At 35.3% G+C, this 20,338-nt stretch overlaps 2 protein-coding genes across 5 annotated transcripts in view; one reads left to right on the forward strand and one right to left on the reverse strand.

Annotated features, from left to right (window-relative positions):
* Positions 1–32: 32 nt before the first annotated feature.
* SETD9 (SET domain containing 9) lies at positions 33–6,520 on the forward strand. Its single transcript, XM_032472496.1, has 6 exons — positions 33–159; positions 1,695–2,062; positions 3,420–3,543; positions 3,780–3,895; positions 4,632–4,737; positions 6,017–6,520. The coding sequence occupies exons 1-6, from the start codon at positions 62–64 to the stop codon at positions 6,102–6,104; spliced, it is 900 nt and encodes a 299-aa protein (XP_032328387.1). The 5' UTR covers positions 33–61; the 3' UTR covers positions 6,105–6,520.
* A 2,957-nt stretch (positions 6,521–9,477) lies between these two features.
* The window catches only part of MIER3 (MIER family member 3), a 30,641-nt gene continuing 19,780 nt past the window's right edge, over positions 9,478–20,338 (reverse strand). For all 4 annotated transcript variants that reach the window (XM_032472472.1, XM_032472479.1, XM_032472483.1 and 1 more), the window contains exons 9-13: positions 18,733–18,814; positions 17,285–17,379; positions 13,811–13,938; positions 13,585–13,727; positions 9,478–13,474 (exon numbers count right to left, since the gene is read on the reverse strand). In XM_032472472.1, the coding sequence (XP_032328363.1) occupies positions 13,017–13,474; positions 13,585–13,727; positions 13,811–13,938; positions 17,285–17,379; positions 18,733–18,814 (906 nt within the window). In that variant the 3' untranslated portion in view covers positions 9,478–13,016. The remainder of the gene's footprint in view (positions 13,475–13,584; positions 13,728–13,810; positions 13,939–17,284; positions 17,380–18,732; positions 18,815–20,338) is intronic.

Here is a 20,338-nt window from a genome sequence, read left to right on the forward strand (position 1 = left end):
GGGCCCGAGACCGCGACCCACCTCTCCCGCGGTGTCCTCGTCACTGCGCCACGGGACAGCCATGCCGGGCCGCCTGCTGCGGGGCCTCTGGCAGCGGTGGCGCCGTTACAGGTACCGCTTCGTACCCTGGATCGCGCTGAACCTAAGCCACAACCCGAGGTGAGAGGACGCGGCGACCAGACCAGGACGGCTTTCCTTCAGTCCGGTGACGCCACTGCGGCCTCTGGGACTCAGGCGAGCCGGCCCAAGGCGGGCGGAGCCTCAAGCAGGTGGAGCCTAGGACGGCCCAGCGGCCTGAGGCGGGCTGGACCTGAGGGGCGGGGCCGAGGTGGAGGCCGCTGGAGTCTGAGGCGGGCTGGGGGCCTGAAGAGGGCGCGGGGCTCTAGGTGGGCGGGGCCTAGGGCCTGTTTCCCGTCGTCCCTGGCGCTGCGATGTCCGCCAGGCCCGGGTTACCGGCCGGATTACCGGCCGGTGGCTCGTGTTTTCTCTTTTGCTGTCCGCTGGCACTGGGGTCCCTGTGTTTGGGCAAGAAATGGAAACTTTTTAAAAAGAAAAGAATTTGTGCGGCCTGAGAGTGCGTGATCTTCTCTCCGCTAAGGCATAGTTAGGAGCTTGAAACTTCTTAGAAAAGCCAGACCGTGGTTTGTTTTCACAGCTCCGTAGTTGATATGGTGAAAGCAAACCAGCTCTCCTGTGAGGATAACAGCATGGAGGAGCTGACGCATAAAAACAAGCAAAAAAGCCCGTCGGAGTATTGGGTTTAAATTACGGATTCAGTGCTTGAAGAAGGGGATCTAGCTGAGAGGGTGGCCGTAGGATCACTGTCATTGCTGGCTTTAATAAGTGGCGTGCTGGTGACCTGGAGGAGGTCAACATGATGCTCACTTGAGTAGACAAACTAGTTCCGTTGAAGGCTGGTTGATAACCACAGACGTCCCCAGAGTTTCATACTACCGGAACATGAATTCAGATGCATCATTACTACCGAATTGTGACGGGGAAATTGGTTCCTTTTTCGTTCAGAAGTAAAAATAGTACTTAAAAATTATGGAAGTAAAAGTAATGTCATTAAAGCAGTAAACACTCCTGGCAGAGAATGTGACACAAAGTATTTAATGTTAACTCAAATTTGTCTTTGAAACTACACATCTGTAAAAAGAGCCATTACAATATAAGGGTTCTCATTATGTGATAACATTCACATGATGGCTGTGGGTGTAGTGGGGAACTAGCTCTGTTTCTCCTTCTGACTCTCCCAATTACCACCTTTAGAATCTTGGGCAAGTTCCCTAACATCTCCAAGCTTTAGTTTCCTTGTGTGCAGAAATGAGATTTAAAAAAATGCAAGGACGCAACAGCATTTGGTAGGGAACGGGCCTTTCATAAATACTGGCTGTTGTTGACTGGCATAGGTATTGTCAGTAGTCAGGTGACTAGAACCATACACAAACTTTTTTTTTTTTTGACACCTTTATTGTGGTATGGCTCCTGTATAGTAAACTATGCATATTTCAAATGTACAATTTGATGAATTTTGATAGATGTGGACAATACCCAAACTCTTTTCTGAACTTAGTGTTATGCCCTGAAAACACATGAGAATCATCTTCACAAAGGCCAGTAACCCAGAGGACATCGACAGTCTGGCTTTTATCAGTTGAAGGATAGTGAATAGAAACTTTTCCCATTTTCAGGACCCTCCGATATGTTCCAGAGGAATCCAAAGACAAAGTTATCTCAGATGAAGATGTCCTAGGAACATTACTGAAAGTTTTCCAGGCTCTATTCATAAATGATTTCAATAAACAATCAGATATCTTGACTGTGCTTCCAGAACCTGTTAAATCAAAATATCAAGACCTACTGTCAGTTCAGCATCTGAGGGTGAAACATCTTGAATACAGTCATGAAGAGCAAAATACCTTTAAACCAGAAGAAATTCTTTACAAGACATTGGGTTTCAGTGTTGCCCGAGCAACTAGCTCATTGATTTCTGCTGGGAAAGGTGTCTTCATTACTAAAGGATTGGTACCAAAAGGCGCGGTTGTATCTATGTATCCTGGTAATGACACAATTAGTACTTTGCCAAGAATTTCTTATACACAGATAAATATAAGTTCAACAAAATGCCTAACCCTGTAATCCTTAGAGTAAGGGACTGAGTTGGAAACTCCGATTTCCACAGATTTTTAAATCCTGATTTGGAAATTAACTGCTTGTAAATTGTCTTATGTGTTAGAAAGTATCCTGGAGTATTTGTTGGGATAAATGTATTTTTCTTTTAAGGACATTTTTCTAATCAATGTTTTAAATTAGGAGACTATAGTATGGTCTACTTTGGTAAGACTGATTACTTAAAAAGCACTAGGGAATAAGTCAGTTTGGCTTAGATAATAATTAAAGGTAAAAAAATGATATGGGTTAAAACATGAAAGATAAAATTTAAACCTATAAATTACTGAATAAAGACCTTCCTGCCACTTCTAAACTTAAAAAGTAAAGCAGCTTCTTTGCAAAACATTGTTGACTAGAATGCTCAGTAGAATATGTAATTTGTTAAACGTATTATGTAGTATAGTGGAAAGTATGTGTGAATGTTTAAGTCAGACATATGTTTTTAAAAAGTCATTCTACTATTTTCTAATTTCATGTCCCTAAGCAAAAGAGTCTCAGTTTCTTCCTACACAACTAATGTAACTCTGTAAAGACTAAACAGGACAAACCAGCAACAAATAAATTAATACTAAAATAAATTTAATAAATAGATTAACCTGCCGGGAATATAGGAAGCACCCTGTAAATATTAATTTTCTCCTTTCCTCCATTGCCAATGGAAGGAGAAACAACTTGAATGTCAGACTCATGTATTCCCATATATGTCTACATTATTTAATTGATTACTACTAAAATACATTTCTTAAAAAGCTAGTTGTTGTTGTTGTTGTTTGGAGGAGGGTAAGTAATTAGATTTATCTCTTTATTTTTAGAGGAGGTACTGGGGATTGAACCCAGGAGGACTTCATGCATGCTAAGCATGCTCTCTACCACTTGAGCTATATACCCTCCCCACAAGGCTCTTTAATAAATGTCAACTCTCATTCTACTTTAAAAAATAAAAACACAGCTTTGTAAAACTTAGCCTAAAATGTGGTGTTCACGTTTTTGTTAACCAAATTGGTCATATTTTACTTGGCTCTGTGGGCAAGTTGGTTCTGTGCTCTACCTGCTATTCGGCATTCTTTAATGAGGGAAAGTAGCCACAGAGAATGGGATGGTCAAGATTGAAGGTGAAATATTAGAAAAAGGTAGAGCAATTAAAACAAGTTCTCCCATGTTATGTTTATGTTCCAGAGAAGGTTTCTTATCATGATGTTTCTGATCTTTATATGTTACTGTGTCTTTGTCCTATTGTACACCAGGTACAGTATATCAGAAGTTTGAGCCAATCTTTTTCCAGTCCATTGGAAATCCATTTATTTTTAGATGCCTGGATGGAGTACTCATCGATGGAAATGACAAAGGAATATCCAAAGTCGTGTACAGGTAAGTTGGTGCCATGTTCAAATATAATTATAGGAGACAGAACCACACCACAATGATAACTAGCATTTGTACTCTAAATAAAATTTTATTTAGGTAGCTACTATGTAGCAACTCAGTTGCCCTATTGATTAGACAAAAGTTTTCTAAGAAAAATTGCCCTGTTCAATTCTAGGGTTAACTTTGAATGTTAAGATACAGAGGAACAATCTCTTAGGTAATGCTTTCACCTGTTTCAGATCTTGCAATGGGAGGGATCGACTTGGCCCTTTAAAAATGAGTGATAGTACGTGGCTAACGTCAGAAATTCATAATCCATTGGCTGTAGGACAGTATGTCAACAATTGTTCAAATGGTAAGTTGGCACCGTGGGGCTGTGAGATATAAATACGGCAGTGGTAATGCTCCTCCTTTGCCACATGACTGAGTGCCAGTGGCAGTAGAGTTTAACATCTCAACTGTTCAGAACCCTTGAGTAAACTCGAACTTTGTACGGGCAGATTTCGAAGAGAGAATTTGAGGAGATAATGATATACATTAATTGGAATCCTTTAGTTTACTATGTTTATTCTGATTTTGCAGTAAATATAGGCAACTGCTAACTAACTGCTCTTTTTTGATCATTATTATTTTAATATTTTTTAATAGTTAACTTGGAGATTATTTTGTCAGTGCTTCAACATAGCCTTATAGGTTAATCACTAGACTGGTATTTCCATTCTGTTGCTAAGTTTATGAATCACCTACCTTCTCCAGGGTTTGGCTTTCCCATAAGTATAAGTTTGATCATCTGGCTACATTTAGCGTAGACTTTAGCGTTAGGGAGACATGAACTTGAAGCCTGACTTCTCCCTAGCCTTTAACTTCTCTGAGCCCCTGTTTCTTGATCTTCAAAAAGTAAATAATAAAACATACAAACATATGTGTGTGTGTATAAATAAAATCTAGCAGTACATGGAATATAACAGTAATTATTAATTTGAGCATTTTCTAATAATTTAGACAAACCACATATCAAGTGCCATAATTCAGGACTGTTTTCCATGGCCTTGTAATATCGCTGTTTCTAAAAATTTTATACGTGTTCCTAGACAGAGCAGCCAATGTCTGTTATCAGGAATTTGATGTGCCTGCAGTTTTCCCTATAGAACTGAAGCAGTATCTTCCAAACATTGCCTACAGCAATGACAAACAAAGGTGAGTCTCCTGGAAGAGATTTTCCTATCTTCTGTCTTATGCTATACCTAAAAATATATGTTTTCTAAGAAAAATCTATATAGAGTTTGGGGTGAGTTGTTTTATTTTATACTGAAAAATTGTAAGTTGGATTTTTATGTTCATCACACCTTAAAGTGTTAATGTAGGCTTATTCAAAATCTAAAATTTTCCATTAGCTTAGCTTATTCTAAGCTTATTATTACCCACTTTTATTCTATGTAGTCCTTTTTAAGTATCAACTTTGAAGTTTTTTTTCAGGTGTTTCTGTTGTTTTTCCTACCTACAAATCTTCAAATAAAATTAAATCATTTTAAGAATCCTGTTCTCCACCTTACATGAGAGCACCCAGTTGAAGAAATGGGCCAAATTACACTATTATTTCTTTTGTCCATTTCACTATTAAGGCACAAAAACTTAATAGTGAAAAAAAGGGAAATACTCAGAAGATATGAATTTTTAATGTAACATTTATTCTCTGTTCATTAAGTGGAAAGTTTACTGAAAATACTTAAGCAGCAATTTTTAAATATAAGTAATTCTGTAGAACTAAGAAGTCTTTATTAAGAATGCTATAGGAAGATTTTATCTTTATGTCATTTCACTGAGCTGCCAGTTGCTGGCAAACTTTGTTTTGTATGGCTCCTATTAAGTTGTCCTTTGAAGATGAATGATATTTAAAACTTAAGCTATTCCCTGTACTAAAAACTGGATAACTTTTATGTCTCTCTCTGTGTTTGTATATTTGACAATGAACAATTTTTCAGCCTTATACTCTGGGGCATATTATTATTACTATTTAAAAGTACAGAAAAAATTAAATGAGTAGGAACATTGAAGGTGCATATCTCTTGCTGTGTCCATAAAATGTATTTTTAAAAATTCCAGTTAATTTTAAGTAATGCTTCCAGCTTTGCAGAATGCAGAGATACAAATTAATTTTTTTAAGTGTTAAACTATATAATGAGTGTCATTTTGAAATGTTTTTTGTGATACCAGTTTTGAGGGCCTGAACATAGAAACATTTTCAGAGGTAGTCATTTGTTTAAATGTATTGATTTGTGGTCTTTTTAAGATGTAGAATAAACATACTCTAAAATACCTCCATCAGGGATAAGACCTATTTCCTCATAGAAATCAAATAATAAGATAGCAGTAAGGAATTTGAATAAAATTATATCTGTAAAACCCATATTGGTTATATTAAAACTATGAGCTTGTATCTGTTAATACTCTAACTTTTGTCTCTTTTTGTTTTCAGTCCACTTCGATGTGTCGTTCTTGTCGCACTCAGGGACATCAAACAAGGAGAAGAACTTTTTTCAAACTACTATACAATTGTCAGCTAACTCTTTGAATTAGAAATTAGGTCTTCTACTCAGCTATTGAATTAATTCCAAATGTTTTTTGGTTTCTCTGCATTCCACCTGCAGAACAAATATTTTGAAACCTAATTGGAGTGGGATTTTTTTGTTTGTTTTTATTGATATTATATTTATGTTTCAATTCCAAGATAAAAGCTATCTGCTTCATTACAATTTTAAATTTGTAATGCAGTTCCAATGTTAATTGGTTTGCTTAAGTACACAGTAGCTTACTAAATTAAAACCTACTGTCTAAACTTAAAATTTCAATTTTTCTTTTATTTTAAATACCCCTGGGGTGTTTTATCAGAGTTTAGCCAAGTCATCAGAAATTCTTGTACCGTTGATGTGTACAAACTTCTGTAAAAACTTTATTTTTACAAAATAATCTAAAGCCAAAATTGTTCATTGTGTTGCCATGAATTAATAGGGGGGCGGGGGTGGAATGTGATTTAAAGATCGTTTTAGCTGTGTAAGGGGAAAATGGAAGGTCATTATACTATTTTCTCTACTTTATTTGAACATTTACACACACACACAAATTTTTTAAGAGCATGAGAGACATTGTTTCAGCATGGAAATTGAGTTAAAAGCTGGTGGTGGGAAGAACACCTGTTCTCCATTTCTCATGTTCCGTGGGCTTTCATTAGTAATACTCCTGCCTCTCTCTCCCCATTGGACGAAGAGTGGTTTTCTGAGGTTATTTTGGGAAAAGAACTAGGCACTCATGGCCTGAACCCCTCTAGTTCCTTCTCTGTGGACTCTCCCAGCAGAGTGTGTTCTGGGATGCTCTCTGCCCTGTTAATGAGTTACTTTGATTTCCATCGACCTGACTTCTGCATCCAGATGTCAGTTTCAAACTTAGATAGGGAGGAGGGTGTTATCCATTGGGTCCCTCAAATCCTAAAATGGAACCTGTATAACCAGATTCAGACCACCTTCACTGCTGCACCAACAGTTTTTCTTGCATAGTTTATTTCAATTTCAAAAGGCTCCTAATTGCCTTCCCTGTTGCCATGCTGCCCCCTTTACAGAACAGATCATTAAGAATGATTCTTTTAAACATAAATCAGATTCTGACCCAACTCTGCTCAGAACCCTTCTATAACTCCTACCTTGGAGTAAAGTCCTTCACTACTTCTGATTGCATGTCCAGCTCACCCCAATCAGCCACACCTGCCTCCTTGCCACTTCTTGAACACGCCAGGCACACTCTCAGCTCAGGCCTTTTGCACTAGTTCTGCTTCCAAAAACTTTCCCCCAGATAGCCATTATAGCTCACTCTTTGTCACCTCGCCTAACCACCTTATTGAAATTTGGTCCCCAACTGCCACCCCTGAGAATCCACCTTCTACTTCTCTATAGAATTCACCTGGTATGTGCACATAAATCCATGACAGCATCTTTTTCTCAGCCTCATTTGTCTTTTATTCGTGCCACCAAGATTTTGAGAGATCAGGGGGACTCATCTTGTAAAAAAGCCAAGCTATTTGAGCAAGATCCTGTTACCCAGAACTTTATGTAAAATACAGAAACTTTTAACTCCTATGGACATACTAGGTGGAGTATTTAGAAGTGAAATGTTGCAATGTCAAAGACTTTTTTTAAATAATTCAGAAAAAAAATCCATGTTATATAGAAAAAGGTCAAATCGGGGAAAATGTTAATTGTTTAATCTAGGTTGTTCTTTATACTGTTATCTTAACTTTTGTCTTTAAAGGTTTTTAAAATTTTTTTTAAGTTGGGGGAAAAGTCATCATCAGCTTAAGAGTAATATAGGTCAACAAACATTTAGTGAATACCTGCTATGTGAAGAGTCCTAGGAGATTAAAAAAATAACATAGTTCCTGCTAACAAAATGCTCACAGTGGGAGTTTAAAACTTGCCCAGTACCATGACTTGGTCTGGACTGCAGGGGTGAAGATATTTTTAAAAAACAAAACATTAACATTTAAAAAAATAGAATTTTTCTTATTAGAATAACTTTTAAATATTTGTAAATGACTTATTTTTGACATACTTATTAAATGCTTTTATTAATTCTACACAGAAAACAAATTTGTGGCAGTATTGGCTTTACCTCTGTAAAAACAATCTCATCAAAATCAAGGTACACAATAGAGCATGTGTGTCTCTAAAATGAATTCCAGCTAGAGTATATTAAATCTCTAAAAATGTGAGCATTTCTGGTCTAGGACCATGAATTGAGTGCCCCTGTCCACTATTTTGTCAGAGAACCCACAAAGACACGTTGAAGAGGCTAAGGATTAGAGATCACTTACCTAGGTGGGAAATGATAAACAGTGCTATGTCCCAGAGACTAATTTAAATTAAAAACTGGGGGGAGGATATAGCTCAGTGGTAGAGGTCCTGGGTTCAATCCCCAGTACTTCCACTAAATAAAAAAATAAACAAATAAACCTAATTACTTCTCCCCACCAAAAAAAAAAAAAAAAAGACAAAAACTGAAAGTGCATATAACAAAAAAATCCAGTTGACAGATGGCATGAAGAGTTTGAGAAGTCCGAGAGGCAGCAGGCCAAAACAGATAAGGACTACGAGTGACTGGAGATCATTCTGCTCCCACAAGGCTCTCCTCCCTCCCCTGAAAGCCTCAAACACCATGCTCTTATGTGCACTTGGCTGCACTCTTGGCTGTATTCAAAACACCAGGCTAGTGCTTGTCCCCCTTTGAAGGCGCTTCTGTGTATGCGTCCACCAGAGAGCCCTGCACATTAAGGCTCTTTGGTGTCTGTGAATGAAGAAATGTGATTTTCAACAAGCAACTGAAGCAGAGGAGTCAAGGTTTTTATCCTTGTATCAAATCTGCCATTATGTGCAATCTTATCACTTATATGAAGAATGGAACTAGATAAAGCTCTGGTCAGAGCAAGTAAAATATGAGGACAAACTTGTGCAATTAGGTTGAGATATTTAGCTTGAAAAGATGAAGGCTTATGGAAGATATTTCTAGATAAGGAAATTAGTTTACTATAAATATATTGTCAAATAATAACATCTGATCAAGTTTTAGATTTCATGTCTTTTTAAATGACGTAATTGCCAAGAACAATGTTTCAAACATGAGAGACATTCAATAAATACTTCCTGAATTAAACTGAATGTATGCAGAATCCTCACTTTGGGATGACTAAAATGTTATAGGTGGAAATTTATTTTAGAGGATTTAAAGAAAGCTTATTTTTCTACCAACTTTATTACTTACCTAGCAAATATCTTATTTACTATATCTAAAACCAACTTAACAGAGGTTAATATCTACCCATGTGTTATAGCTTAAGAGTCATTAAATAAAAATCTATTTGTGGCAAATACTCACACAAACCAAGGAAAAAAAAAGATTTCCAGATTTTTATTTCTGGAACTGTACACCAGGTATTAAAGTACAACAAATACAAAATAATGCTCAAAAAAATCAGTGTTTATGTACAAATATTAAAATCAATGCAACAATAGCAACTTCCTCTTGAACATCTGATACTAAAACTTGTTCTGATTGTCACTAATTAATCTCATACTCACAGGGTACTTATTTCAAACTGGGACAATTGGAATCACTGGTCATCTAAGAGGAATTTTAATATCTACCATATTTAACAATAAAACTAATAGTTTCCTCCTTTTAGTGAAAAAATTAAGAACTTTTTAAAAAACATAGTAATGTCAATATTTTTATAAATTATTTCAATTTCCATTTGTAGACAATGTGCTTTGAAACTCTGGGAAAACAATCTCCTTGGTGGTCAGGTTTATTTGTTAGTTTACATTCAAAGTTGAAATATTCACTAGAGACTTTGGTTAAATTAAACAGTATCACTATGCTCTATTAGATCTGATGTTCTCAAATATTATGACTGTCAATTGTAAAAATTAAAAAGGAAACAAATGCACAATTCTTTGACCTAATTGTATACAATTTAGTATTTTTTAAGCAGTATTCTACATCCTTCAAGTAAATTCAGCAGTTGACCATGACAAGAGGAAAATTAAACACTGAAAAAACTAGCATGAAAAAGTGGAGTACGACTAACAAAAGTAAAGTATTGCTATAATCACAGCACCAGTTTCACTTCTAAATGAATCCGCTGTCCTCTTCAAACCCCCTGTACATGAAAGACACATCAGCCAACACTGCAACTGCTCACCGTGGATTTTTGGTTTGTTCATATGAAAATAATGTGACAAAGGAAAAAAGAAAAAAGAATTTATCACAGTTTGTTATAAGAATTGTGCTTAACACTTGATAATAAAGGCATTATTGTTTCTCCATATGATTGCAAATCAGTTATTTTCATGCTTTCAAACGCAATTCTTCTAATAAACAGTAACAAATTCTCTGTTAAGATGCTCAAACGGAAAGAAAAAAAAGACCAGTAAATCCAGATTTAAAAGGAAATTCAATAAATAGCTATTTTACATGAATAAAGTCTTAGTGGTACAATTTATGAATGTCACATCAAGCATGCACAAAAATGGTATTATACATGGAGGAAGCAGTCAGAAAATATTGAATTAGATCTAAAAAGATATGAAGAATTTACATATATATACAAAAATCTTGCAAATTATTGCCTCATTTTAACAAGGAATTAAAAGTAAACGTTACCAGCTAGTTAGAGCTCTCTAAGAGGCTAAAATCAGACTGGCGTTTAAAAATCTATTAAACTAGCTGGAATTTCTTTTTCTCTCATATCATTTCTGGATTTTGGTCAAAAATCTTTATTTAAATAACTAAAGTGTCCATTCAACTTGCTGATAATCAAAACTTTAGATAAGAAACGCTGTTTCCATCTTATATCAAGATCCCAGCAATGCATAGATAAACTGAATATATTACTGCATCAGCTACTGAGAATGGGCATGTTCATTTAAGTGCAACTGGTATTAGCATTCAGTCATCTTTGTGTAAATTATTTTATACAGACCAGCCACTGTAAACCCAGAGTAAAAATTAAAGTTATAACAATGGAAGATTATGGCCAGTATCTTACTAAATTATAGGTGTACTCACTTTTAACAAAAGAAATCAGGTTCAAAGTTTAGCACGACACCACAGCAATAAGAAGCTGACAACTTGGATAAAAATATCTGAAAGCAACACAGAGCCCAGGCTACCCATTATTTACTGTGTGCATACAGGAATGCTAGACTTCAGATGTATAAATTAGAGATGGACTATAAGTTATTAATTTAACTACTTTTGTCCACTGTGCTAAACTAACTTTTATAGTAAATGTGCTAATGCGTAAACACTTCAAAGCAATCTTCATTAAAATGCTGCAAAGAAAAACAAGAATACACATCATCCAAAACTAAGGATGTCATTGCAGTTCACAGTTTGTATAATAAATACCCTCCCTTTCCATCACTACTAAGGTCACTACATTCTATCTACTCATCAGCACAACCTTGAAGCGATTTATACTTAAAAATATCAGCAATGCAGCCAAACACTTAAGTTTTTTGCAAAGCAAGACAACTAATAGAAATTGAAAATTTTAATTAAGACGGTGCAAAAAAAAAGGAAAATTCTGTATTTTAACTGAACTATAAAAGCAAAGCTCATCATATCCTAATACTGCATTACATATTGTTTGAATTCACCTTATAACTTAAAGATGCATTTCTACAGAGCAAAAATGGCCAAAGTTTATGACAATGGCTTCTCATTCACAATGTTTGGAACAAAAATAAAACTGAGTTTGAGATGCATCTGAACGTCAAACACTTTTTAAAACTTAAAGTGGTAGCGTACCATTCTATTTCAGCTAGGAACTCACATTTTTCTTGCCAACTGTTCAAGCTAAACAGTAAAGTTTAAATATACTTCAAGGTTCTACTGCCTTATGTGTAAAATCAAGAAATCCCTCCTAACTATTAACACTCTGAACTGCAGTGCTACAAAACAACTTAAGAGGTGTCCCAAAATGTAAACCAATGAGTGGCAACATCCTAGGCTTTGTAGACTGTGCCCTGCAAGTCAACTGCCTCAGGATAAACTAAAATATCAATGACCAGTATGATTTTTATGATTACAATCTTGATAACGGTGGACAAAACCCCATGTGAATACCACATCTTCAAATGCCAAATTTTTAGCCAATAAATGAAGTTACACAGAAATCTTCTGGCAGTAAAATGACCAATTCTGTGTAAGGTAGACCTGGTCTAAAATTCTGAAACAGGATCCAAGCAAGCGTCTTCATAATTTGCACACAGTTCCTCGTGCTGGCTTCCATAAAGATGGACTTGCTGTTTTGTAAACTGAAGTGCTCTAGTTGAATAACATGAGAGAAGTTTCCATTTTTAAAAAATCCTTGCATGTTTGTGCAGTTTAAAGAAACCTACCCCTGCTTTTATTTAATTAAGAAAATAAAACCAAAAATGCTACATTAAGCAGGGATCGGGATCGGTACCTGTAAACATTGTTATTCCACTGCATCCATTACGGCAAAAGGAATTTACACAAAAAGAAGCCACTCCATTCAGTTCAGAACATCTGTGCTGGTTTTGAGCTGGTGGCCTCTGTCTACAGGTTTTAAAATTGGGAGTGAGGGCAGTGGGAAACAGAAAAGAATAGAAAAAGAAGGGAGTAGGGAAGAGGTACTGGGGATGAGGAAGAGATAAGCAGAGCTTAAAGCTGCACCACAGAGTTCAATCTTAGTTCCCAACTCTGCTGATCATAGTTCATTTCCACATTTATGGATTGAAAATGAAAATACTCTTGATAAATCAAGATATAGTTCTATACATACTGACATCACTGATGTCATAATGAAAAAGGTTCAAACTTCCAGTGAAAGACTAAGCAAACCTGATACTTTCCTCAAGTTTACTGGTACTGCACACCCACTGTTTCCGGGCCCCTCACTCGAGTCACTCAGAATGAAGGGCGGCATGCTGATGCAGGGCGTGGGCACTGATGAAACCATTGGTCTCGTTGGCAGACAGACTGCCAAAGTCAGCCACAGACACGGCCATCTTGGCACTGGTGATATGATGTGTGTGATTTTCAAAGTCCACACCCAAATTATTTACAGAAACCTCATTCATAAAGGATTCAGGAACAGCAATGCCCATTTTCAATCTCTTTGCCGGTCTTTCTGATTCTTCACTGCACATGTTCATGGGGTTTAGCTCTGAGTGGTAAAATCCAGTCTCAAATAAATTAAAACAATCACTTTCCCCATTGCTGGGCAGGGTGAGTAACTCCTCCGTTACAACAGGCACATGATTTACTTGTCCACGGGGTGTGTTTCCCAGTGGAGGAAAGCTATCATCCAAACAATTCACATCCGTTGGACTGCAGACGGTCGCTACACTGTTGGTCAAAGCTAAAAAGAAATGGAAAATGATTTCAGTAAGTGGTCCTTTGTCATGCAACAAAAGGGATATAATTTTGCCCCAAGCTATACTAAAAAATGCAAAAAGATGTTCATTTTACCTGTCAAGTCACTGGCAGTGAAAGAGTTGAGAATGTTCAGCTGTTGATCAGGAATAGGCTCAGGTCGGTTAGCAGTTAAGGCTGAAGAATTTACTGTCCCACCCAGAGCTTCTGTTTCATCTACCAAACGATCCATATAGTCCCTAAAAAACACACCCCAGTAATTTTATGACTGCATATCACAGTTAAAAACAAAAGTCCCTGATGTCAAGCCCATAGTACTTACGTAACTCCAGGGTGATGGTTATATCGCTTCTTTCCAAATCTTGTCTGTTGGGCAAAGTAATCATAACGTTCAGATTTCTTCCACATATAGTAGAATGCTACACATTCAGCAACTGTTCTAGTTCTCACCTAAAAAAAAAAGTTGGATTTTTAAAAATCAACAAATTCTATGCATTTCTTAATGCAAAAGTTTTTTTTAACACTGTAATTTCAACCCATTGGTCTTGCTTTCTACCCCCTCAATTATGAAATTCTGAACATTGAATTAGTGAACTGTCTCTACATTTACACTATTTAATAATAAAAGCCCAAGGCTTTTTATTTAAATTATAATGTAATAATAATAATGAATGTGTACAGAGAAATTATCTTAAATCTTTACTGAAAATCCTAAAACACTGGCATCCTTTAGTTTTCTTCACAGAACTTTCACTGTGATTCTGACTTTAGCAGGAGTCCTTCCTAATCCTAAGGGATCTATGAATGGGCTTCACTGGGATCTACTCATTCCCAAATTTCATGCAGGTACACTTCACTGGGGAGAAGGATGCAGCTTTATTACATTTTTCAAAGGGTTCTATGACCCAAAAGAAACTAAGAACGCTTGACAAACAGATCAGCACTTTACCTCATCTGGAATTTAAGATGATTGCCAACTAAAGGCAGGATTTTTTCCTCCATCATGCATTTGGCTCTTAGCTCCAACAGAGTTTGGTAAAAACAACAACAGTAACAAAATTTGAGCCTCATTCAACTTGGCTCCATATCCAGACTAGGACTCCTCTAACAATATACAGCTCTAGGTATGAGTTCAGACATACAGACAAAATTCTGTATCTTTACCCAATAAGCTTTTCCCCCTGTTTAATCAGTACCCAACAAGAAAGTTTCAGTATCTCTATCGTAGTTAGTGAGCACACTGTGAGATAAAGATCGTAACATGGGAATAAGCTTTTTAAACCAAGAAATAAAGTATACCTTTCAATAAACGTATTAACTCTTTAAGTCTTCCAAAAGAATGTAGGCTTCTTGGGAAGAGAGACCTTTCCTGTCTTATTCATTGATGTATCTCTAGTGCTTAAAACAATGTCTGGTAAATGATAGAGCTTAATTTGTGAAATAAATGAGTACATTTCCTAAGTCATTGCAAAACTGAAGTTTTATTTCCATTTAAAAAGTTAACACAGACTTCTTTAAAAATGTTTTATCTATTCGCTAAATTAAACACTTCATCTCATCTTTGGGAAAACAATAGGTTTTCATAAATACTAAAAAGCATGAAAGTATTCAACATTATACTGGAAGATCTAGCTAATGCAATAAGAAAAAGAAATAAAAGGTACACAGTTTGAGAAGAAAGAAAACTCTGCAGATGACATGACTGTCTATATAGAAAATCCTAAAAACTAATGAATGGAATTAATAAATGATTATACCAAGGTTGTAGGATATAGGGTTAATATGCAAAAGTCAACCGCTTTCCTAGATAACAGCAATGAACAATTGATTCTTGAAACTAAAAACATAATATCATCTGCATTAGCACCCCAAGAAATGTAATACTTAGGTATAAATCTTAACAAAATACATGCCAGATCTACATAAGAAAAACTACAAAATTCCAATTAAAAAATGAAATATTTAAATAAATGGAGAGATAGTCTATGTTCATAGATAGGAAGACTGATTACTGTTAAGGTATCAGTTCTTCCCAACTTGATTTATAGGTTCAGTGCAATCCCAATTAAAATTCCAGCAAGTTATTTTGTAAATATTGGCAGACTCATTCTGAAGTTTATATGGAAAAGCAAAAGATCCGGAATAGCCAACACAATATTGAAGGAGAAGAACAAAAGTTGGAGGACAGACACTACCCAACTTTAAGACTTACTATAAAGCTGCAGTTATCAAGATAGTATAGTATTGATAAACAAATATATTAATGGAACACAACAGAGAACCCAGAAACAGACTCACACAAATACAGTCAACTAATCTTTGACAAAGGATTAAAGGCAACTCAATGAAAGAAAGATCATCTTTTGAATAAACGGTACTAGAACAACTGGACATCTACATCCACCTTACACAAAAAAAACTCAAAACAGATTACAGACCTACATGTAAACTGCAAAACTATAAAAGCTCCTAGAGGATAACATGGAAGAAAACCTGGATGACACTGGGGATAGTAATGACTTTTCAGAAACAACAATAAAAGCACAATCTATGAAAGAAAAACTGGTAAGTTGGACTTCATTAAAGTTAAAAACTTCTAATCTGCAAAAGACACTGTTAAGAGAATGAAAAGATAAGCCAAAGACTGGGAGAAAATATCTGTAAAACACCTATCTGATAAAGAACTGTTATCCAAAATGTATAAAGAACTCTTGCAAAAACAAACTACCCAATTAAAAAAATGTGCTAAAGACCCTAACAGACACCTCACCAAAGATGTATAGATGGCGAATAAACAGATGAAAAGATGACCCACATATGTCATCAGGGAAATGCAAATTAAAACAAGATACACTACAGACTTTCTAGAATAGCCAAAATCCAAAACAATGACACCAGACGCTTGCAAGGATGTGGAGCAACAGGAACTCTCATTCATTGCTGGTGGGAATGCAAAATGGCACACTCTGGAAGACAGTCTGGTAATTTATTATAAAACTATTCCATACCATCCAACAATCACACTCATTGGTATTTATCCAATGGAGCTGAACACATCTAAAAAATACCTGCACACTGATGCTTATAGTTGCTTTATTCGTAATTGCCAAAACTTGAAAGCAACCAAGATGTCCTCCAAATGGTGAATGGGTAAACATATTGGTACACTCATACAATGGTATATTATTCAATAATAAAAAGAAATGAGCCACAAAAGGGACAAACCTTAAATGCATATGGGAACTCTCTATACTTTCTTCTCAATTCTGCCATGAACCTGCAACTGCTGTAAAACTAAAGTCTTTTTTGTGTGTGTGTGTGTGTGTGTGTGTGTGTGTGTGTGTGTGTGTGTGTGTATTCTAATACGTTGGGATAATTCAATAAAATATACTTTGCTTATTCTCTTTGTCCTAATGAACACAGGATTCTAAAGTATTTAGCTGAGTAGGTCAGTATTTTATGCCTATTGCTTTCTTTTTTGGGGGGGGATTAGGTTTTTATTTATGTTTTTAGAGGGAGTACTGGGGATTGAGCCCATGACCTTGTGCATGCTAAGCATGCACTCTACCACTTGAGCTATACCCTCCCCCCATGCCTATTGCTTTTTAAACTAGATTTTATATTTTAGAGTAGTTTTGGGCTTACAGAAATTGATCAGAAAATAACAGAAATGTTAATGGCAGGGGAGCATTAACAAGTTATAACTTTTCTCCCCTACTCAAATGACTTATAAATTGGTTGCTTATATTCATTGTAATTACTAAGCAATTTCTCTGTACTAATTTGCCTAACTTACCTTATTCTTCTGTATAAGATGAAAATCTTTTCCAAAAAGCATCAGCGCATGTTCAAAGCTCCGGCATTCTTCTTCTGTCCATGCAGTCATTCCTTCTAAAGAAATTTTAAAACAAAATACAATGGCCTCAAAACTCTTTTATATGAATAATCAATTTACTTTCAGTATGGTTTCCCTATAAAAGGCTAAAAACTTATACACACACACACACACACACACACACACAAGTTCTGTATGTATAGATTTTAGTTAGGATTACCAAAAGTATGCCTATTATAAATCTTATCAAAAAAATCTAGAATACTAATATAAATACCAGTTTTGTTCCTCTGCATGTTGGGATAAGAATTTAACGATTTTTTTCTATAACTTACGCTCACAGTTTTTCAGATTTTTTTAAACAATGAGCTTTTTTTTTTTTAATTAGGGGGAAAAAACTTACACCAAAACAGTAAGTTTTTACATTGTAACTGATTGTACTTCAATTTAAAAAATAAATTTTTAAAAACCCCGTAAGTTCTTTAGAGACCATAAACAATCAACACATTTATTTAAAGTCGATTTTCAGAGTGCTATCCTATAGAAATATAAAGGGAATAAGAAACAGCCATGCTCCCAAAAGACTAAATCCCATTCAACTTCCCACAGATGTTAATGCTGATGAATCAAATCTACTTGGGGCAGAGGAGACTTGAAGTACCTCATTCACAGTGGAGACCAGATCCCCAAAATCAATACAAAACGTATTTAGTTTTCAGAGTTTGAGAGCTTCAAATATTTTTTTTCAAAGAAGCAGATTTTACAAGGAAGTATTTCAATGTACTACCTCAATCTACAAGTTTTAAATGTACTATTTTCAGCTTTTATATTTTTCCAAGCCATTTATATAATATTACTAAGTATTATTTCATTCTGTATATACTTAATGAAAGCTATGATGCATGCAATCAATTTATATGACAAAAATACTGAAATTAAAGTTAACCATTTTCCCTGACACAAAACAAAACCTAAGCACTGCAAAAATGTTATTACATGATTACTAAAAATACACTTCTTGCAATAAGTTCAGTGGGATATATTATACATTTTTTTTTCATCTTTAATCTCTTTGATTTCCTGACAACATTTTTTTCCAGTGAAATCGTAAAATCATTCTTATTCATTACTTTGGATATACTGTCATCTCTGGGGTCTGCTTTGTTCATTACCAACTATTTCTTAAAGAAAATGGAGGTGACCCAGGGGTAACTAATTTGTATTTGAACAATTTCCGCTATGTCTAAAATTAGAGGGCAAGAAAAGAAAAAATTATTTACTATGAAGATGAACACAGATCTTACACAAGTGTTACAGGATTGCTCCATCCTCTATGATACTTTTCTTATTCTGATCCCCAAATGACCATCCCCTGTCACCTCCCTCTCTTGATCCCAAGTGTTTCTTACCTTGAGATGCCTTTCCATTGCAGCAGTACCTTTCAATTGCTTCCTTTATATTATGGTTACACTTGAGAAGTTCATATAATGCCTAGGGGAGCGGGAAAAAAACTATTCAATAAAAATTACCGAAAGTTCGTCCTTAACAGCATTTAAGAAAAACAACAAAAAAATGGTAAATTGTGAGAGTCCTACCAAATACCAGCTGAAATGCTCTCTAATTTCAGGACATTTGAGAATATGTTTGCCCATACATTTACTCTACATAACTATCCTGTAGATTGACTCTGGTATCCGAAGTGTTTGTTCACTCTCATACCACCTCTCAGAAGTCATCCACCAGTATCATTCTTGACTTTTTTTTCAGGCCTTCTCAGCTAGAGGAATTCCCCTATTTTAGATGATTATTTCTAGTTGGGAAAAATTAGAATTATGATCCTGTCTCTTGATATCACCTACTCCCTGCCCTATAAAGTTTTAATAAAAGAGAACAATAGCATACCTAGAATATAGAAGGACCAATTACCTTAGTGACTAGAGTATAATGGTCTTAGTTATTTCCATCTACTATGGAAGATACTGTATTTTTAGAATTAGAATTTCTTCCTATTAAATCTGTTTGGAATTATAAATATACTAAATAATCGCTAACAGAACTCAACTGAAAGTTAAATAATAATCCATGTCCCCAAGTAAGTTTCAAGAAAGGGAAGGACGGCTCAATATTAGTAAACCTATTAATACATCCACAGGTTAATAATCAATACATTAATAATCGATCATTAAAGACAATCTGAACAGCTGCTAAAAAAACTTCAGATAAATCAGTATTCATTTCTATTTTCAAAAAGACAAAAACCACAACAGTTATAAGTAGACAGATACTACCTTACTATGATAAAGATGGCCTATGTCAAACCAAGGCTGGTTTTATTCTTAATGTAAAAACCTTAAATGTATTATCTTCCATCAAAAGCAGGCCTCAAATCACTGTTACTACCAAGTATCTCAGGATTATGGCTAATGCAGTAAGATATACAATGGGAATAAGAGATGTAACAATGGCAAAGAAGCAGCAAAAGTATAATAATGACTTTAAGACTAGAAAACCTAAGAGAAACAACTGAAAAATCTTTATAGTAAATAGTTTCAAAAGCTTGAGAAAACATTTTAAAATTGGTATTTCTCTAAATCAACAATACACAAATATAGATATAATAGAGATCCCACTTACAACAGTGCTAAATACACACACATTTAAAGGATAATGCATGTGATATTTAAACAAAAACATTTGAGTGATTAAAAAAAGTCAAATGAAGAGACTCAGACCATGTTTTTGAAGTAGATTTAATGTTCTAAAGGTACTACTTCTTCCAAAATTAATTTATAGTTTTAATGGAATATCAGTATAAAAATCCAATGGAATTTTTTTTAAATTGATACAGATGCTTCTTTTTTTTTTAAAGTATATTTGATTTATGTTATGTCAGTTTCATAGTGATTCAGTCATATACATATATATATTATTTTTCATTACAGGTTAGTGCAAGATACTAAATATAGTTCCCTGTGCTATACCTTAGGTCCTTGCTGTTGGACCTCGTTGTTGGGA

This window comes from Camelus ferus, chromosome 3 (genome assembly GCF_009834535.1).
Source record: "Camelus ferus isolate YT-003-E chromosome 3, BCGSAC_Cfer_1.0, whole genome shotgun sequence".
Classification (NCBI taxonomy): Eukaryota; Metazoa; Chordata; class Mammalia; order Artiodactyla; family Camelidae; genus Camelus; species Camelus ferus.